Source organism: Gekko japonicus, unplaced genomic scaffold (assembly GCF_001447785.1).
Source record: "Gekko japonicus isolate JY-2015 unplaced genomic scaffold, Gekko_japonicus_V1.1 scaffold2436, whole genome shotgun sequence".
Classification (NCBI taxonomy): domain Eukaryota; kingdom Metazoa; phylum Chordata; class Lepidosauria; order Squamata; family Gekkonidae; genus Gekko; species Gekko japonicus.
Genome location: NW_015160295.1, coordinates 56076 through 74982, shown reverse-complemented (window position 1 = coordinate 74982; position 18907 = coordinate 56076). Strand labels below are relative to the sequence as shown.

Genomic DNA, 18907 nt, shown 5'->3' with positions numbered 1-18907 from the left:
CTCCCCCCCCCCCCCCCACCTAGAGCCTACCGAGGGAGGGGAACATTGGCTAGGGATGGGAAGACTTACCAGGGAGGCCTGCCTCCCTTTCACTTTCCCAGCCACCCTGCTGGGAGCCGCACAATATGTGTGAAAGAGCCGCATGTGGCTCCCAAGCCGCAGTTGGGCCACCCCTGACATACAGTCCACCCTTCAAAGCAGCCATTTGCTCCAGGGGAGCTGATTTCGGTCAGCTGGAGATCAGTTGTAAAAGCGGAAGATCTCCAGGCCCCACCTGGAGGTTGGCAACGCAAGCTGGGATTGCCAGGGTTTTCTCTCTTCAGCTGTGGTCTCACATTCATGTGGATTGTTGGGGTCCTGTGCACAGGGACAAATTAGGACTTTGGCATTGCCCTGGGTTTATTTGCCTTTGTAGATGTATGTTTTGCCTGTTTGTGAAAGAGAGAGTGCAGAAAATGCACTAATTGTGTGTATTGAAAACTCTGGAGTAGATGAGATCACACTGCACCCCCATCACTTGGACCCAGCAACATCAGCCATGCCATCTCAGGTTTATACTCTGGCTTATCCTGTAATGTGATTTATGCCTTCATGTTTCAGCAATGCCCTCCCCCCCTCTACATTGGACAAGCAGGCCAGTCCTTACCACAAAGAATAAATGGACATAAGGGTGACATTAGAAATTACAACATTCAGAAGCCATTGGGGGACATATTAACCTTCCAGAACATTCAGTTGCTGACCTAAGAGGAGTAGTTCTCTTACAAAGCAATTTCAGAGGGCGATTAGAAAGAGAGATTGCGGAATTGCAGTGGATAATGACAATGCATCCTCCTGGACTGAATCGAGACCTGGGTTTCCTGTCTCATTACCAATGCTGATTTCTCCACGCCTGACTACCCCTCTGCATCTCACACCTAATCTAGTCATGTGTGCTATTGTCATTTGGCATCTGAAATCACTCCACTTTCTGATATATAGGACGGATGGACTCCCATTCTAGCTGTATCTGAAGGAGTGAGCCGTGACTCATGAAATCTCATCTTCTGCCACAAATTTTGTTAGTCTTTCAGGTGCTACTGGACTCTTGCTCCTTTCTACTGCTACAAACAAGCATGGCTACCCATCTTGATCCACCCCCAAATATTTCATCATAAAGTTAGGGTTCAAATATATTCTTTGTATTTGCACTGGAGCAAAAAGGGTAATTGATTGGTTAATTAGTGCTGATAGAAGACCAAGTCAGTGTCTTATGTGTTTACACACATATGAAGTGCCTTTAAGTTTCTTTAACCCTTAGATGAGAAATAGTCAATTTAGAGGCAAATATCATCTTTAAAAGATTAGATATGGATTGTGGAACTAATGTAGATTGTATGTTCAAAGTGCAGGTGCAGGAAGTGTGGAAAGTATTATTTCTTCTGTGAGGGAAAAGCACACCAAGACAGTGCATCCTATGTCATAAAATTGAGTCCTGCCTCCCACACACACACACACACGTTTCCCCTTTGTTAATGACTTACATTAAGGCTGGTATATTCATTACTGTTGCTTTCTGGTATTCAGAAATGATGAATTTGATTTTTAAAATGAGGAATTAATTGGGAAGATAAAAACCACTCTTAAAAAAAATAAAGATGCCATCTCACCAAAGTTTCCTGTTAGTGTTCTCTGACAAAGAAATAGCATGACATTTACCTAGGAGAGTTCTTGAAATGTCCATCGATTAAATTTGTCAGTCTGAAAAACTAGGGTCATGTACAGACTCCCAGGAAGCTCTTTATAGGTTTGTAATTTCTGTTTAATTTTGAAAAGAAGAAAAGTTGCAAAATACATACGAATGTTGCCTTAGAGTCCTTGTATGGATTGTGTGATGAATGTAGGATGCAGGTTGTAAGTTCAACCTGCAGATGCAGAAAATGTGGAAAGTGTTATTTGCCCAGTATGTGAAAAGCACACCAAAACTGTGGGTCCTATGTGATAAAACTCAGTCCCACTTCTTTCCTTCTTCCCTGCGTATTAACAATTTATGTTAAGGCTGGTATGTTATTAATGCTGTTTTTCAGTATTCAGAAATGCTTGATTTGGTTTTTACTGTTAGGAATTAGTTGGGAAAACAAAATCACACTTTTTAATTAAACGAAAGTCATGATCCCACCATGAGTTAATGTCACGTGTATAGCTTTTGTGAAGTCTGTATATGAATTGATACATTGATACACTATTGATTATTTTAATGTTTTAGGAAGATTTATTAACATATTTCCTCACATTTTGATATGGAATCCTGATGAAAGAGAGCTTTGCAAATATGACCGCTTGCAAGTGTCCCCCCCCCTCCCCCCGAGAATAGTAGAGCAAATTACATGTTCCATTGCAGTAACACAGAATTATTGGACCAACTTGTTGGTGGAACTTAACAAAAAAACCCTATAAACATATTTAAAGTTTGTTCAACAGTCAGACTCAGTGTTTACAGCTTTAAAATGTGTATGGAGGGAGAAGATGCATTATGCTAGGTGACAGTTTGGCTGTTAAAGCCACAGGGTCGCAAAACAAGGGTTATTAATTGTAGAGTAACTTAAGATGATGAACTATTGATGGGAATGGCAAACATTAGACAAACAGTTTTGCCGTTTTCCCCCTTTTGAACTTGGCAGGGTCTGATGCAGAAAGCTTGTGTAGTAGGCCTAATACAAAAAAAAAAGATCAGTCATGACTAATAATGCAAGAGCAAGAAGAGTAGGCCTAATACAAAAAAAAAAAAGATCAGTCATGACTAATAAGAACATAAGAGACGCCAATGTTGGATCAGGCCAAAGGCCCATCCAGTCCAACACTCTTGTGTCACACAGTGGCCAGAAATACCAGGTGCCATCAGGAGGTCCACCAGTGGGGCCAGGACATTAGAAGCCCTCCCACTGTTGACCTCCCCCCCAAGCACCAAGAAGACAGAGCATCCCTTGCCCCAGAGCCCCTATCTATACCTTGTGGCTAATAGCCACTGATGGACCTCTGCTCCATATGCTTATCTAATTCCCTTTTGAAGCCGTCCATGCTCGTAGCCGTCACCACTTCCTGTGGCAGTGAATTCCATGTGTTCATCCCTCTTTGGGTGAAGAAGGACTTCCTTTTATCTGTTCTAACCCGACCGCTCAGCAATTTCATCGAGTGCCCACGAGTTCTTGTATTGTGAGAAAGGGAGAAAAGTATAGAATAGTTCCACAGACCTTGCCTTTAAACGGAATGAAACAAAAAGTCCCAGTTGAAATAAACTATATGCACCAGACTCAGAAACAGTATACACAGAACATTATATTTGAAGGGGTTAAAAAAACAGTGTTGCTACAGTAATTCCAGTAGCCAAAGAGCCAAGCCGCTATGCACATTGGACCTCAGCTTGCCTTTCTGGAAGTTGGGAACTGCTGCAGTAGTACCTTCAGAGAAAGCTTGGGCTACCTTTTCCACAGGCACGTATAGTTTTTCACTATCACAGCCAAGGTAGGCAAAACGTAGCACTAGCCGGATTTGTATATAAATGCATTTTTTTACCTTTGCAAGTAAAATGAACAATTTTTGTCACTTTTAAGTATTGTTAATGCCACAGTCCTAATTTTGGTTCAAGGAAAGTGGCTAAAGGATAAATAATTAAAGGAATTAGAGAAAACGTAGGAGGAAGTCTGGCGTGAGGAGGCAGACGTATCCAGAACAAGAAATTATGGAAAATGCCATTGGAGATGTAGCCTGTTCAATTTAGTGAATTGTTGACTACATTTATTTCATTTATACTCTTCCTGTCTTGCCTATGGGGACTGAAAGCAACTTACATTGTTCTCCTCTCCATAGTATTCTCACAACAACCCTGTGAAGTAGGCAAGGCTGAGAGTACATGACTGGCCCAAGGTCCACCTGCATGTTTTTGTGGCAGAGGGGGAATCCAAACCTGTGTTTGCAAGATTTATTTATTTATTATCAAATTTATCCCCCGCCCTCCCCGCAAGCGGGCTCAGGGCGGCTTCCATAAAAGCATAAATACATTAAAATGACACAATATTTAACCATACAATAAAAACATTATAAATACAAAGTGCTGGCGGCTGTTAAATTAACCTAGATGGTATATTGCTAGAGTAAATTTCCACTGCCCAGATGTTCCACGATGTTTCTGCTCATAATCAGTTAGATGTTAAAACCACAGACCAAGCTCTGCAGTAACGGCCTGCCGTAGCGGTGGCCCCTAATTAAATGCCTGGCGGAAGAGCTCCGTCTTACAGGCCCTGCGGATCCTAGCCCGACCCTCTGCACAGGGCTTAGAAACAAAAGAGAGGCAGTATTGGGTTGTGGACAGTCAGTTAAAAAGGCATGTTTTACTCATTTAAATTAGTGGTTTTCCTGCCTTTCATTTTTGAGAATCACTTTCTGCATCAATTGATCTGGTAAGGACCCCTGCACACCAGTGAGGTGCTTTGTGCTGCAGAGGATTTATGGGCATATTCTTAGCCATATATTCTCTTCATGTAGAGTCCTGTCCAGTGTTCCCTCTAAACTGAGTTAGTGTGAGCTACCTCACAGTTTTTTAGCCTCCGGTTCACACATTTTTGTCTTAGCTCAGGAAGGGTGGCTCCAGAGCAAACGAATTTATGCAGCAGCCAAATCACTCGCTCACAACTTTACTGCCAGTAGATCACAAAGTTGAATTTTTGCTCACAAGACTCCACACCTTAGAGGGAACATTGGTCCTGGTCTGTCTCACCAACTCCCTCTGTGGTTTGAGTATGTGCTTTATAGCACTGTTGGTACTCCCCTGCAATTGTGCCTTGCTGGGAAGGTCAGTAGCGGTGGACGAGCTGTTTTTAAAGGAAGTCTGTCTACCAGTACTGATCTTCTAATTGGAGACCCCTTGATAAACTCGCAACAAACCCGTTTGTTTCCCAAAGCAGAGTTTGAGAACCAGCAATGCAAGATGAACTATTAGGGGCCAGTTTTGTGTAGTGGTTAAGTGCGCGGACTCTAATCTGGGAGAACCGGGTTTGATTCCCCACTCCTACACTTGCACCTGGCTGGATGACCTTGGGCAAGCCATAACTCTGGCACAGCTGTTCTTGAAAAAGAGCAGTTTCTGTCAAGAGCTCTCTTAGCCCCACCGACCTCACAGGGTGTCTGTTGTGGGGAGGGGAAGGGAAAAGAGTTTGTAAGCCGCTCTGAGACTCCCAAGTGAAGGGCAAGGGGTATAAATCCAATCTCTTCTTCCTCATTATCAATAGAAACAGTACAAATATTTCTACACTGCTGGACGTTCCCACAAGCAAGCTTTTTCAGAGCCTGTGTGTTATACTGGTTAAGAGTGTTGGACAAGCATCTGGAAGACCCAGGTTTAAATCCTCACTTGTGCCAGGGGAGCTCGCTGGGTGACCTTGGGCCAGTTGCACACTCTCAGCCAAATCTACCTCGCAGGGTTTTTGTGAGGATAAAATGTCGGAGAGGAGAAGGATGTAAGCTGCCTTGGTTCCCCCATTGAAGAGAAAGGCAGGATAGAAACAAAATAAATTTTTAAAAGGAGTAAGAAAACATTAAAGGAAAAGCATTACAAAGGCTGAATCCATGCAAGGTTGCAAAGGTGCCCCACAGCAGCAGGTGGGGCAGGAACGAGGTCCACATCCTGGTTCCCACTCTGTTGGCAGCTGCCACTGCACTTGTCCTGCTTTTGCCTGTTACACTGCAAAAAGGGGTGATTGTGCTGTGACGACCCCACAGCTGGAATCCGCCCCCACTTTCCTTTTGTCGGTTGAGTCACACTGCTGCAGTACAGTGGAGCTTGGCAGGGAGCGGGGAAAAGCCCTTTAAAGGGCTACAAAATAGGGGACGAGCATGCAGCAGCGACCAGTCCTGGGGATGGGTGGGAACGTCCACATGTATGGTCCCCTACAACCACTACACAGTATCCCCTTTGAACTAGATTAAACTTGGACTATCTGGCTGAAATGGGAGAGCCCCAGGAAAGCCACCAGTAATGCTCAGAGCGAGCCTGACATCGTCCGCCATGTGGCTGTGAGGAAAGGGAGCCAGGCCCAGCCCCAACATCATGTGTAGTTCAGCCATTTGTGAAGTTGTGCAAGAGGGCTGAATGATTATTGTTTTGTTTCTTTCCTCTTGAAACTTGTTAGCCACCTGGAAACCCCTGATAAAGGCAAGATATAAGTTACTTCAAGACATAAAAGTTTTTCTTTTTAAAAAATGTGTTTTTCAACAGACTCGGGAAGGACCTTGTCGTGGTTCTGTTGCTCATAGCACACCATGCTATGCTAACGCTTCCTGTGTCCCCTTTAAAATACAGCATGAACAAGCCCAATATAATTAGGCTGTAGTGTTTTTCTGGAAAATAATTTAAACCCTGGCCAAGTTTATAGGCTAATGGTATAAATGTGATTTTAAAATCCTTTTTATTGATGGATGGGATGGTTGACGGCCAGAGAGTGTTGATGCCTAGATTGTGCGTTGTTAACAGCGTGCCTCCAGATGATAGCAAAAGGCAAAAGAAAATAATTTTATGTTGACTTTTTTCCCATTATATATTTTGATTATTAGGGGGAGATCTGTGTTTGGAAATGCCAAAGAGCAGGTGCAGTGTTATTGTCCATCCAGCTGTTCATTTAGTAAGTATTGAAACATACCAGATGGACTGGACTGGAAGATTTTGGGCTGCTCCTGAGTAGTTGCTACAAGGGTTTGCAACCACTACTATTACTATTCAATTCATTTGTACCCTGCCTCTCTCCCCAATGGGGACCTGTCTGGTCTAGAAGACCTTGGGGTTCGCTTATATGGATAAATGCAGTTGCTCAGTAAAATAAATTCAGGACACAAGATTTTTAAAAAGACTACCATGTTTAATTTAATAAAATCAATTGAACTTGAAGGGATGAATGCAAAGCAGAAAACATCCAACAATAACAAGCAGCAGCAAAACAAACAGTAAAATCCCCAGTCACCGTACCAATAAAAACAATAACTCACTTCTGTGAGTCCAGTTCTTAAGATAAGTCCAGTAGCAGGTCGAAGGGAACTGCGTTGTTTCAAGGCAGTGTAGCCAGCCCCACCCTGCCAAGCCTAATGAGAGAGTGAGTAACAACAGTGGCTCCCTTTTCTTATGTCCATTCCCTTCCCTAAGGCAGCCAGCTGATAAGAATTCAACTCCCTAATTAACCCTCCTGGCCTGTGAAAAGGGTTAGGGAGGTTTACAAGGACAGTTCTCCACAATAACAAAATCTCACAGCTTGCAAGGCTGGGTCCTTACTAAATTTATAATCCTTCCCCACCAGCAGAGCCAACAACATATAAGTATAAACAACTTCCATTCCTTACAGGACCCAAAGCAGCTTACATAATTCTCCTCTCCTCCATTTTATCCTCACAACAACCCTGTGAGGTAGGTTCAGCTGACAGTGTGATTGGCCTAAGTTCACTCAGCAAGCTTCTGTGGCACAAGTGGGGATTGAGCTGCGGTGGCTCAAGTGGTTTCCAACACTCTTAACCGCTATACCCCACTGGCTGCCTTTCTCGACAGAATTTGGTTCAGATTTCGTGCTCCTGTCCAGAGCCCGCATAAACTATACTGTATCGGATTTCTGCAGAGTCAGACTGGATGAACCTTGCTGCTACTTGAAACACTGAGTTCTTTCACCCAATTTCCAGTTTATACAGTGGAAATATTTTTGAAATGTACAATTTCAGACTCTGCCTGGAAGTTAAAAAATTAAACTAGAGAATGTTTTATACAGGTATCATTGCAGAGTTTCGTACACAGAATAATGAATCTTTCTGAACTGAAGGGTGTGCTTTTAAGTATCGTTAGAACATAATAGCTTAAATAATTTGGGAAGAATGCATCAAAGCCAGTTGCAGAGAAAAACATTGTGAATCTGTGGCACTTCATCGCCAGTGTTAAATTGACAGCCAAAATTAATCACAGCCAAAATACTCAGGGCCATTTGTTTTTCTGGGCATCTCAATGCTGGGAAGCAGCTGGGCTATTACTTAAATCTTCAGTCTCTTTGCACATATTCATGTATTTTCCATGTAGGGGACACAAGTCTGAGCTAGATGTAGAAGTATTGTTAGAATATAATAGCTTAAATAATTTGGGAAGAATGCATCAAAGTCAGTTGCAGAGAAAAACATTGTGATTCTGCAGCACTTCATTGCCAGTGTTAAATTGACAGCCAAAATTAATCACAGCCAAAATATGCACAGGGCCATTTGTTTTTCTGGGCATCTCAGTGCTGGGAAGCAGCTGGGCTATTAAATCCTCAGTCTCTTTGCACACATTCATGTATTTTCCATGTAGTACACACAAAGCAGGGTGAGCATGCAGAAGAAGGAGCTGTGCTCTGCGTCTGACTGCTCATTTGGAGTAGATTTACTGGGAGAATGCCCCCTGTTGAAGCTGATTTGGGGATATTAACAGCAGAAACTACGGTAAAGATTTGTTGGTTCTCCTGTGGCAAAACCCAGTACATCCCTCATTAGTAACCTTATTGAGCCAGGACTGCCTGTGGAGATAGATCAAGATGGGTAGCCAGCCATGTTAGTCTGTCTGTAGCAGCAGAAGAGGACAGGAGTTCAGTAGCACCTTAAAGCCGAACCAGATTTGTGGCAGGGGATCAGCTTTCATGAGCTATATGTGACCACTTGTTGTTCAGTCGCACAGTCGAGTCCGACTTTTCGCAACCCCATGGACCAGATCACGCCAGGCCCTCCTGTCTTCCGCTGTCCTCTGTGACCACTGGTGGTGTTCTATTTTCATTTTCTTTTTTTGTGAGACACTGACTCACGAAAGCTCATACCCTGCCGCAAATTTGGTTAATCTTTAAGGTGCCATTGGACTCTTTTCTAGGACGACCTGTGTTCCTTAGAAACCATGACTGCACCACTCTACAGAAATGGTATTGGAGGGGATTATTGATTTATTCGAAATATTTGTATCCCTCTTTTCGGATAGTCACTCCTAGTGATTTGTATGTATTCAGATAAAACCATAAACATTAAAGCCAACAGCAACACTTTTAAACAATACAACAACATGTCAGTCTGCAGTAGTTTGAATAATTCAGACTTACGTATTTCTTCTGAAGAGCCTGATTTCTCTAGGTGGTTCATTCCAAAGGACTGAAGCTGCCACTTGAAAAGCCCAAGTATGAGATGAGACCGTCCTAACTCACCACATCAACATTAGGGCTGTAAGCAGCCCGTGTTGAGACCAGAGCTGTGCTTTCACTGGGAAAGGCCATCCAGCAAGTTTGTAGCCCCCTAATAGGGATGTTTGGTTAATATAGCAGGGTTTTCCCAGTCATAGAAGCATGATACTGAGTGCAGTAAATAAAGCTCCCAAGGAGTATATTGCAAAAAAGATAAACTTACATTTATTCAAGTAGATCCAGTTCACATTCAGGTTGCAGTCAAAAGAAGAGAGAAAAGCCTAATCTAAAGAGTACTTTCCCTATCACAAAGGACCAGCTTGTCCGGCATCATGCGTGTGGGAGGATGAGGGCACTGTATCCACAGGAGAGACCCCCAAAGGCATGTGTCTCCATGGAAGGCCATGTGCAGAGAGGGAGAGGACAAAGTGAGCGAGAGAGGAGGGGTCAGAGGGCAGCTCCCAGGCTAAGGGGAGGGGAAGGCATCCCATTCAAGGAGATATGCACCCTTAGAGTGAAGTAGCACTCCTCCCAATGTCCAGACATCCTGAGTCGCTCACTCTAACAGCCCCAGCCTGTTAAGAGCCTAAATGCTTATAGCCAGTACTTTGAATCCAGCTCAGAATCAGAGTAGCAGCCAATGTAGGTGTTTCAAAATCTCAGGAATCTGGCTGAATTTGGTAGCTCTTTTCACCAGCCATGCAGCTACATTCTGTACTTCAAAGACAGCCTCACAGAGAGTGCACAGTGCAGTATAGTAATCTGTAGTAATCTATAGTAATCTAGCCTCCATATTACCGTAGCATGGATCAGTATAGCTAGATCAGTCATAACCCATAGGGGACACAAGTCTGAGCTAGATGTAGTAGAAAGCTTAGATTAATAAGAACAAAGTGCTTTTGCTGCGGGGCCATATCGAAGGAGAGTACACTAGATCTGGCTAGTTCCACGCTTATAACTGAGTGGATAGTGAGGTCATGATTCTGTTTTTGAAAACTACATCTCTAGATGTAGCCTGACATGGATAGCCCTAGGCTAGCCCGACCTCATCAGACCTCGGAAGCTAAGGCAGGTCTGCCTTGGCTGGCATTCGGATCCAAGGAATACCAGGGTCGTGACACAGAGGCAAGCAGTGGCAAAACCACCTGGGACCATCTCTTGCCTTGAAAACCCCACCAGGTATTGCCATAAGTCAGCTGTGATTTAACAGCACTTTCCACCACCATAGAATAGTAGAGACAAGGAGGCATAAGATTCAGTCCAGTTTTGATGTTTAAAGCATTTTAATCTACAGTGCCCCCTGCAATGCAATGAGCTAGAAATCAGTTTCTGATCATGTGGCTATAGGGGGGGGGAATGTTTCAGATTTTTTTTTTCTTGAATAACAGTCATCATTTAGCTCGAGATAGGTAGCCATGTTAATCTGTCCGTAGCAGTAGAAAAGAGAAAGAGTCCAGTAGTACCTTAAAGGCTAACAAAATTTGTGGCAGGGTAGGCGCTTTCATGAGTCAGTGCTCACTTCTTCAGATACCGCTAGAATGGGAGTCCATCTGTCATTATAATTGAAGAGCAGAGTGATTACAGATACTGAATGACAACAGCAGGCGTGATTGGAGTAGGTGTGATATGCAGAGGAGTCATAGGCATGGAAAAATCAGCATTGGTAATGAGACAGGAAACCCAGGTCTTGATTCACTCCAGGAGGATGCATGTCTTGAGCTTCATTATCGGTTTCAATTCAGTAGTCCCTCTTTCTAATCTCCCTTTGAAATTCCTTTGTAAGAGAACTGCTGCTCTTAGGTCAGCAACTGAACGTCCTGGAAGGTTAAAACATCCCCTCACTGGTTTTTGAACGTTGTAATTTCTAATGTCAGACTTGTGTCCATTAATTCTTTGTTGTAGGTACTGGCCTGTTTCTCCAACGTAGAGAGTGGAAGGGCATTGCTGGCACGTGGTGGCATAAATCGCATTAGAAGATGAGCAGGAGTATGAACCTGAGATGGTCTGGCTGATGTTGCTGGGTCCAGTGATGGTGTTGCTAGGATCTACATGAGAGCAAAGTTGGCATCTTGGTTTGTTGCAGACCTTGGTGCCAGAGCCCACGTGACTGTTAAGTAGTTTGTCATTGCGGATGAGAAGTTGCTTTAGGTTAGGAGGCTAAGTAAGAAAACATTGCCCCCCCTTCCCCCCGGGTGCCTGTGTGAGGAAAGTGTCACTATCCAGCATTTGTTATAGGTCATTAATAATACGTAGAACTGGCTTTTAGTTGTGAGCTGTATGTGATAACTAGTGGTGTTCTGTTGTCATTTTCTTTGGGCTTGTCTTGTAGCAAGTCATCATTTAAGATAATATCAAATATTACATTCAGTCAGACAGTGCTAATGCTTCCAACATAGCTAGACCCAATAATGAGAAGGAGGAAGAAGAGGACAAGATTGGATTTATACCCTCCACTCAGAGCGGCTTACAAACACCTTTCCCTTCCCCTCCCCACAACAGACACCCTATGAGGTAGGTGGGGCTGAGAGAGCTCTTTCAGGAACTGCTCTTTCAAGGACAGCTCTTGTCAGAACTACGGCTTGCCCAAGGTCATCCAGCAGGAGCGAGTGGAGAAGTGGAGAATCAAACCTGGTTCTCCCAGATAAGAGTCAGTGCACTTAACCACTACACCAAACTAGGTATATGCACTCCATGTGCATTAAAACTTGTATGGAGTCTGTAAGTATGCCATCATTAGTAAGAATGTCAGAGGAATTTACTTTCAGAGAATTAGACTGGACTGTCAGATTTTGCATATGTGGCATCCCAGATGAAGACAACGAAATGTGCAAACATAGGTAGTTCAAATATTTTATTTAGTTATACACGAGTCGACCTTCCTCCCTAATGGGGACCCAAAGTGGCTTACATTGTATGCCTTTCCTTCATTTCATCCTCACAACAGCCCTGTGGGTAGGTTAGGCCGAGAGTGTGTAACTGGCCCAAGGTCACCCAGCAGGCTTCCATGGCAGAGTTGGAATTCAAATTTGGGTCTCCCAGATCCTTGTTCGATAGTAACCACTACACCCCGTCAGCGCAAATAATGGCTGAGGACTGGGCTTTTAATGTTTCACATAATTCTGTGAGAATCCACAGTATTACTATAACAATGTTTTCTGTCAGTGTTGAAACTATAGTTAAGCAGAATTGTGTTCTCTTAAACAGCAAACCACAAATCAGATGCAAACGGATTCTTTGTCTCCCTCTCCTAACACTGTGTCGCCAGTGCCTTTAAGTAACCCCACAAGTGCCCCAAGGTTTGGAACAGTTATTCCTAATCGCATCTTCGTTGGAGGAATTGATTTTAAGGTAAGTCTCTAATCTTGGTAGCTGAGCAGCGAAGTAATCAACTACTGTGTTTGGGAGAATTTTCACATGTGTGTAGCATCTAGAAACGTGTATGTGCCTGAAGATAAAGTGTGTCTGGCATTGGCTTTGAGTCTGACTCGAAAACACTACAAAAACAAATCTTAGGCTGCTGCCACACACGCTAAGTAATCCACTTTCAATCCACTTTCAGTGCACTTTCAAAGTGGAGTTTTACTGTGTGAACTGGCAAAATCCACTTTGAAAGTGCACTGAAAGTGGATTGAAAGTGGATTACTTAGCGTGTGTGGCAGCAGCCAAAGATGTGCAGCGCTGTTTGTGAGAAGTGGTACTTGGTTTTTTCCCTCAAGGATTGTCAGTAGCTGATTAGTCACTTAGATCAATTGATTTAATATTGTTTAATTGATTAAAAAGGCGAGCGTCTGAATTATCTGTGAAGCAGGTTTTAAACATACATATAAAGCAGTTTTCAGCTGTAACTTCCAAACTGTGGAACTCTTAATCTATGGAAGCGTGATTATCTCCATATTTTATGGCTTACTTTTAAAAATCTGTATTTTTTATGGTATTTTTTATTAGATTCTATTGCCCATGTTGCTTTTCAGAATTAATACATTAATATTATTGTGGTCTTTTGCTGCTTCTTTTCTCCAAAAGGAAACTTTATTTTAAATTATCCTAGACATATATTGTACTTGCTGCATTATAGATCTGCTACTTTTGTTGTTATTTCTTTTTATTAGAATCAGGTGGGTAGCCGTGTTGGTCTGGAGCACAGATCTGAATAGGGTTCCCATTCCGCAGGCGGGGGTGGGGGATCCCCCGCTTTTGGGGGCTTCTGCCTGCCACTGGCCAGCGGGGGTGAAACCCACTTTCAAACAGCAAGATTATGCGGCAATGTCCCCAGTGCAATGACATCATGTGGAAGTGATGTCATCACACTAGGATGTCGCACGGCAACACTCTGGTTTGGTGGCAAAACTCTATGGTTTGACCCCCATTTTACCATAGAGTTGTGTCCTCAAACCAGATCCTTGCTGCACAACATCCCCAATGTGATGACATCACTTCCACAAGACATCATCATGTCGGGGACATCGCCATGTGACATCACTGTTTGGGGGCGGAGGCTGGCACATTGTGGAGACCCACCCCCCGCTTGCACATTGTGGAGACCTGGCAACCCTAGATCTGAAGAAATGTGCCTGCACACAAAAGCTTATGCCCAGAATTAAACATTTTTTTGGTCTTAAAGATGGCACTGGACTCAAACTTTGTTTTGTTTTTCATAGTTACGATTGATTTTAGCTCTGCTGAACTTAACATTTTATTGTAAGCTAGCCTTGGAATAGAAGGGTCGGATATAAATTAGCTAATTAAAAACAATAAGAATGATGTTTTTGATGCAAGTACCAATCCACGAGTGGTGGGTGCTTTCTTAGATGAGGACAGTTCTGCTCTGGTGCCTGCTGTGACAAGAGCACATTATCTAAAAACCAGTTGTGTTTCTTTCTTCATAACGAACGATCTGCTGGAAGTTTTAAATTGCTTCTGTGGCTTCAGTCCACTCAGTTGCTTGAGTGTAAGTCTCACTCACTCAGTGGGACAAGCTGTGAGCAAAGGCATGAAAAATTACAACGCATGTATAAATATTCTGTGAGAATGTGAATGCGGTAACAGTTCAGTCGCAAAGGATAAGATATTGTAGTAATGGAAGCAGCCGGTATTGCTGGAGGGTGGTGTGATTACAGGAGATACTCTTGTGATTTTCTAAGCAAAGCTTAATGAAGGGTGTGAATGTTCTGTTACAGTTGTATCTTCACTGCAATATTTGGTAAGGTAATCATTAACTTTTTGTTTGTTTGTTTTTGCCAGACTAATGAGAATGACCTAAGGAAGTTTTTTTCCCAGTATGGCTGTGTTAAAGAAGTAAAAATAGTAAACGACAGAGCAGGAGTATCAAAGGGGTTAGTAGAGAAAGCATGTACAATGCAGAAATGCTTCTAGCTAATTCAGAATAAGAACAGTTCTATATCACGTTATTACCATCTGAATTTTATTTCCTTTAGTTTAAAAAGTCAACTTTATGTAAATACAAATGGTTCGGAATACTTATACAGGAAATGCTATTTTTGACTTTACGTATGCAGTCCATATAGTACTCTGCAACAACCAGCAGCTATGAATTACATATTTATTTTATTGATTGATTTGATTTGTATACCGCCCTCCCCGTAGACAGGCTCAGGGCGGTTCACAACAATCTCAGTCCAATATCATTAAAACAACAATTAATAGTTACATTAACACTATAATATGATCTTCATTCAAGAGAAGCCTCTAAAATGGTCCACTGAATATCTGTACTTTCTGTTACTAATGCCATTCAGAGTTTAAATAGAATTTTCAAATGCCTCACCAGTACAAAGAAAGAATATCTGATTTCCTTGATAGCATTTTTTATTCTTTTCTTGAGGCCTTGTAAATAAGCTTATGGTAATTTACTAGACTGTTTACTTTGTGGCACATTTTATTTATTTAATAAATTTCTGTATCTGCTTTTTTCCTGAGTATCTCAGGATCCAAGGCAAGTAAACAACAATATAAAAATGGTATAAAATAATTCAATAAGTAATAAATAAACGAAGTCCTTCTTTGACACACTCAGTGAAGACCTTGGGAGTTGTGCTGGACCCAGCCCTCTTTATTGGAAAATCAAGTTGCTGTGATGGCCGAGTGCTTTTTTCCCAGCTTAATCTAGCAGGAAAGTTATTTTGCCCTTGAAGACAACCTAGTTGGGCCAAAATGAGGCAGTTCAACTATTGCTTGGAGCTATCTGTTTTGCATATTACTTCCAACTAGAAACTAATTCCTTGGTTGCTGGTTTGTTTCTGGGTTCAGTTCACGGTACTGCTTTTTACCATTAAAGTCCTTAATTCAGGGGTGTCAAACATGCGGCTCGGGGGCCGGATTAGGCCCCCTGAGGGCTTCCATCAGGCCCTCAGTGGAACTGGCCATCTCCTGCTTCCAGTTCTGCTGCGGCATCACAGTTTGCTTCGCCAGACTCTCTTAATCACTCAGCCATTTCATGTTTTGACCTGGGTCCTAGATTCAGAACTCTGAGCATGAGATTTCTGTGGTGAATGTCAATAAATCAAAAGTAGGTTTGCAGCTTACAGAGCTAATGTTTTAAGCATGTTTTTATTTTAAGTTAAAAAAAACCTTTGTGTTTGTGTCCTTTGTAAAGTTTATACCTCTGCTACCTGGCATTACATTTTATGAGACACATGGCCCGGCCCAACAAGGTCTCATTTATGTCAGACCCGGCCCTCATAACAAATGAGTTCCACACCCCTGCCTTAATTTAATTGTAGTCCCATTGTTGTTATTCCAGTATAAATCACTTCTCTGGACTTGATGTTTGTCTTAACACAGAAAATGTATAGCTGCTCACATTAGCAGGGTAAATAGCCCCCACACACACACACAATGGTCCCAGTCCATTTGAGTTACATCCTGTGGCTGCTGTTTATAGAAATTTAAAGAGAAATTTAAAGATCTGGTTTTTAGTGTATCCTGAAGTTTGGCCCTAAGGCACATCCAGAACAATGCATGATTCAAAAAAGGCCCTAAGGCACATCCAGAACAATGCATGATTCAAAAAATTAAAGACTAGGATCCATTTGAATAAATGTATTTAAATGGTATATAATGCAGGGTAAGAAAAATAACCAACACTGTCTTGCCTAGGTATGGTTTCATCACATTTGAAACTCAGGAAGATGCGCAAAAGATTCTCCAAGAGGTAAAATGATATTATGTATGTGTAAAAACATGCTGATAAAAATACATAATAATATCCCTCGAGATTTGCTTTTGGTATTTTATGGACAGCAAGAATGAATTTTCAACATGGTATCTCTTCCTGTAGCATTGCATAACAAGCCTATACATGATGAGCTCCATGAGGCACTGTTTACGGTGTGCGTTTTGTTTCCTAGAAATGGCTTTTTGTTAATGTTTTATATTTTTAACCATAGGTGACATATATATAGACCATACAGGTGTAAATGTTATCCATTTCTATATACTACAGATAGTATTGTTGCCAAAGGTATGTATGAAAATAGTGAGCATTGCAACATCGAAAATATAGTCTGACAAATATTATTTGGTTTATTTTTTAAAAAGCGTGTCTGCACAGTTTGAATTAAGAATTCTCAAAATTACCATAACTAGTTAGAAGTCTAAATAGATCCATTGTTTGGACAAATATCTGCACAGATCATAAATCTGAATGTAATTGCTTGGTACTGAGCAAAGCACTTAAGTCAAACTTTGCTTGAATCTGAGGTGGGATGACAGATCTGAAAGTTGTCCAAACTGCCACATTCAGTTGCTGAAGACTTTCTCTTAAAAATGAAAAATACAAGAAAAAAATAATTGTATGCATTTTTCTTGTTTTGGTTTAGGCTGAGAAGCTAAATTATAAAGATAAGAAACTGAACATTGGTCCAGCAATAAGAAAACAACAAGTAGGGATTCCTCGTATGTATTTGCTTGCCTATTTTTTCCATAGTTTTACTGGAATGGCATACGTGATGTAAAAGTTGAGGCTAATGCTACTTGCAGATAATGATTTGAGGGAGTCTCTTGCTTGTTCATACTCCTGATGCTGGTTTTCTCCCTCTGTGGTGGGAGGGAGCCCCTGGAGAGGTTTGCCACACCCCCGTCCACCAGGAACAGGCTCTTTGACAGAGTAAAATAAGCAAGATGAAATAATAACTTTGAATTAAAGCATAATTCACAAAAAAGCATGATTATAGACTACCTCTACTTACAGTTTTAATAAGCAATTACATGGCCTTTGTCCTCAGAGTTAACAATGATGAGGACAACCCTGTTCCTCCTAGCATCCATCTCCTGTAATATGGAAAGGAGTGATAAGGAAAGGCCACGGTGGTTCAGTGGTTAAGATGCTGAACTGCAGGCTGGAAGGTCGGTAGTTCAGCAGTTCAATACCCAAGTGCCACATGATGGAGTGAGCTCCCGTCTCTGGTTCTAGCTCCTGCCAACCTAGCAGTTAGAAAGCAAGAAATTGCAAGTAGATAAATAGGTACCACTTGGGTGAGAAGGTAACAGTGTTCCGTGCGCCTCGGCATCTAGTCATACCGGCCACATGACCATGGAAAAAGTCTTTGGACAGCGCTGGCTCTTCGGCTTGGAAACAGGGATGAGCACTGCTCCCTAGAGTTGGATTCGACTGGCTTTTGAGCAAGGGAAACCTTCACCTTTACCTATTCATGGGAAGGCATCTCCAGACCCTTTTCTCCCTTCCCTGATCAAGTCTTCCTTCCTGCGCATGGAGAACTTTGTGTATTTATTAAGCAGAGAGCCGTGTGAAATGCACCACACGTTTCCTCCTCATTTTCAAATCGAAGGCATGTTTTATTCAAGAGATCACTTCATACCAATAAGTAGCACATGGGCTGGATTCTGTCTGGTGTATTTTAAATAATGGAAAATGATACCCAGATGTGTTAACAGCACTTACAATACGAGGTCTTTTAAAACTGATTTGTACTTTATAGTAAATATCCAATCCAGATATTTAGCAAGATGCATCGCTTTCCATATGAATGGAAGGAGAACCCCAGAGGGCATAAGTGAGCTCTTTCTGCCTCCTCATTGATGGCCATACGTTGAGTAGCAACACACGACACAATGTCTTCTGAGTGTATGTGGACTCTGTGGACGGCCATGGAAAGAGGCAGAGGGTTCTTCCATCAAAGGTGGTAGCTGAACAGCTTGGCATTATTCATGTGCAGCTGGAGATCATCAGGAAAATGGGTCCTCAATGCCCTTATGCATATCTTTTCCATATATGCAGTTCTGCACTCTTGGTCCATTGGAACACATGGATGGGCGTCAACATCCAGTGTATGCAACTCACAGTAGCTTGCATATCCACAATGAAACTTGATGTTCAAAACATCAAGAGTTGAAAATCAGAAGAGTTTTCAGCTAAACATTAGGAAGAACTTCCTAACAGAGTGGTTCCTCAGTGGAACAGGCTTCCTTGGGAGATGGTGGGCTCTCCTTTGGAGGTTTTTAAACAGAGGCCACATGGCCACCTGACAGCAATGCGGATTCTGTGAACTTAGGCAGATCGTGAGAGGGAGGGTTGCATCAGTACTTAGTTCTTGTGGTCCTTTCTCACACGCCCAAGGAAACGCTGATCACTACTTTGGGGTCAGGAAGCCATTTTTCTCTGGGCCAGTTTGGCCAGCGATCCTGGAGGTTTTTTGTCATCTTCTGGGCTTTCAACTTCCACTGTTCACGGGGGG

At 42.3% G+C, this 18907-nt stretch overlaps 1 protein-coding gene across 1 annotated transcript in view; it reads left to right on the top strand.

The window, feature by feature from the left end:
- BOLL (boule homolog, RNA binding protein) overlaps positions 1-18907 on the top strand; it is a 42023-nt gene that overhangs the window by 5035 nt on the left and 18081 nt on the right. Inside the window, exons 2-5 of the mRNA XM_015416036.1 lie at positions 12399-12542; positions 14436-14527; positions 16311-16365; positions 17033-17108. Coding sequence (XP_015271522.1) covers positions 12414-12542; positions 14436-14527; positions 16311-16365; positions 17033-17108 — 352 coding nt within the window. The 5' untranslated portion in view covers positions 12399-12413. The remainder of the gene's footprint in view (positions 1-12398; positions 12543-14435; positions 14528-16310; positions 16366-17032; positions 17109-18907) is intronic.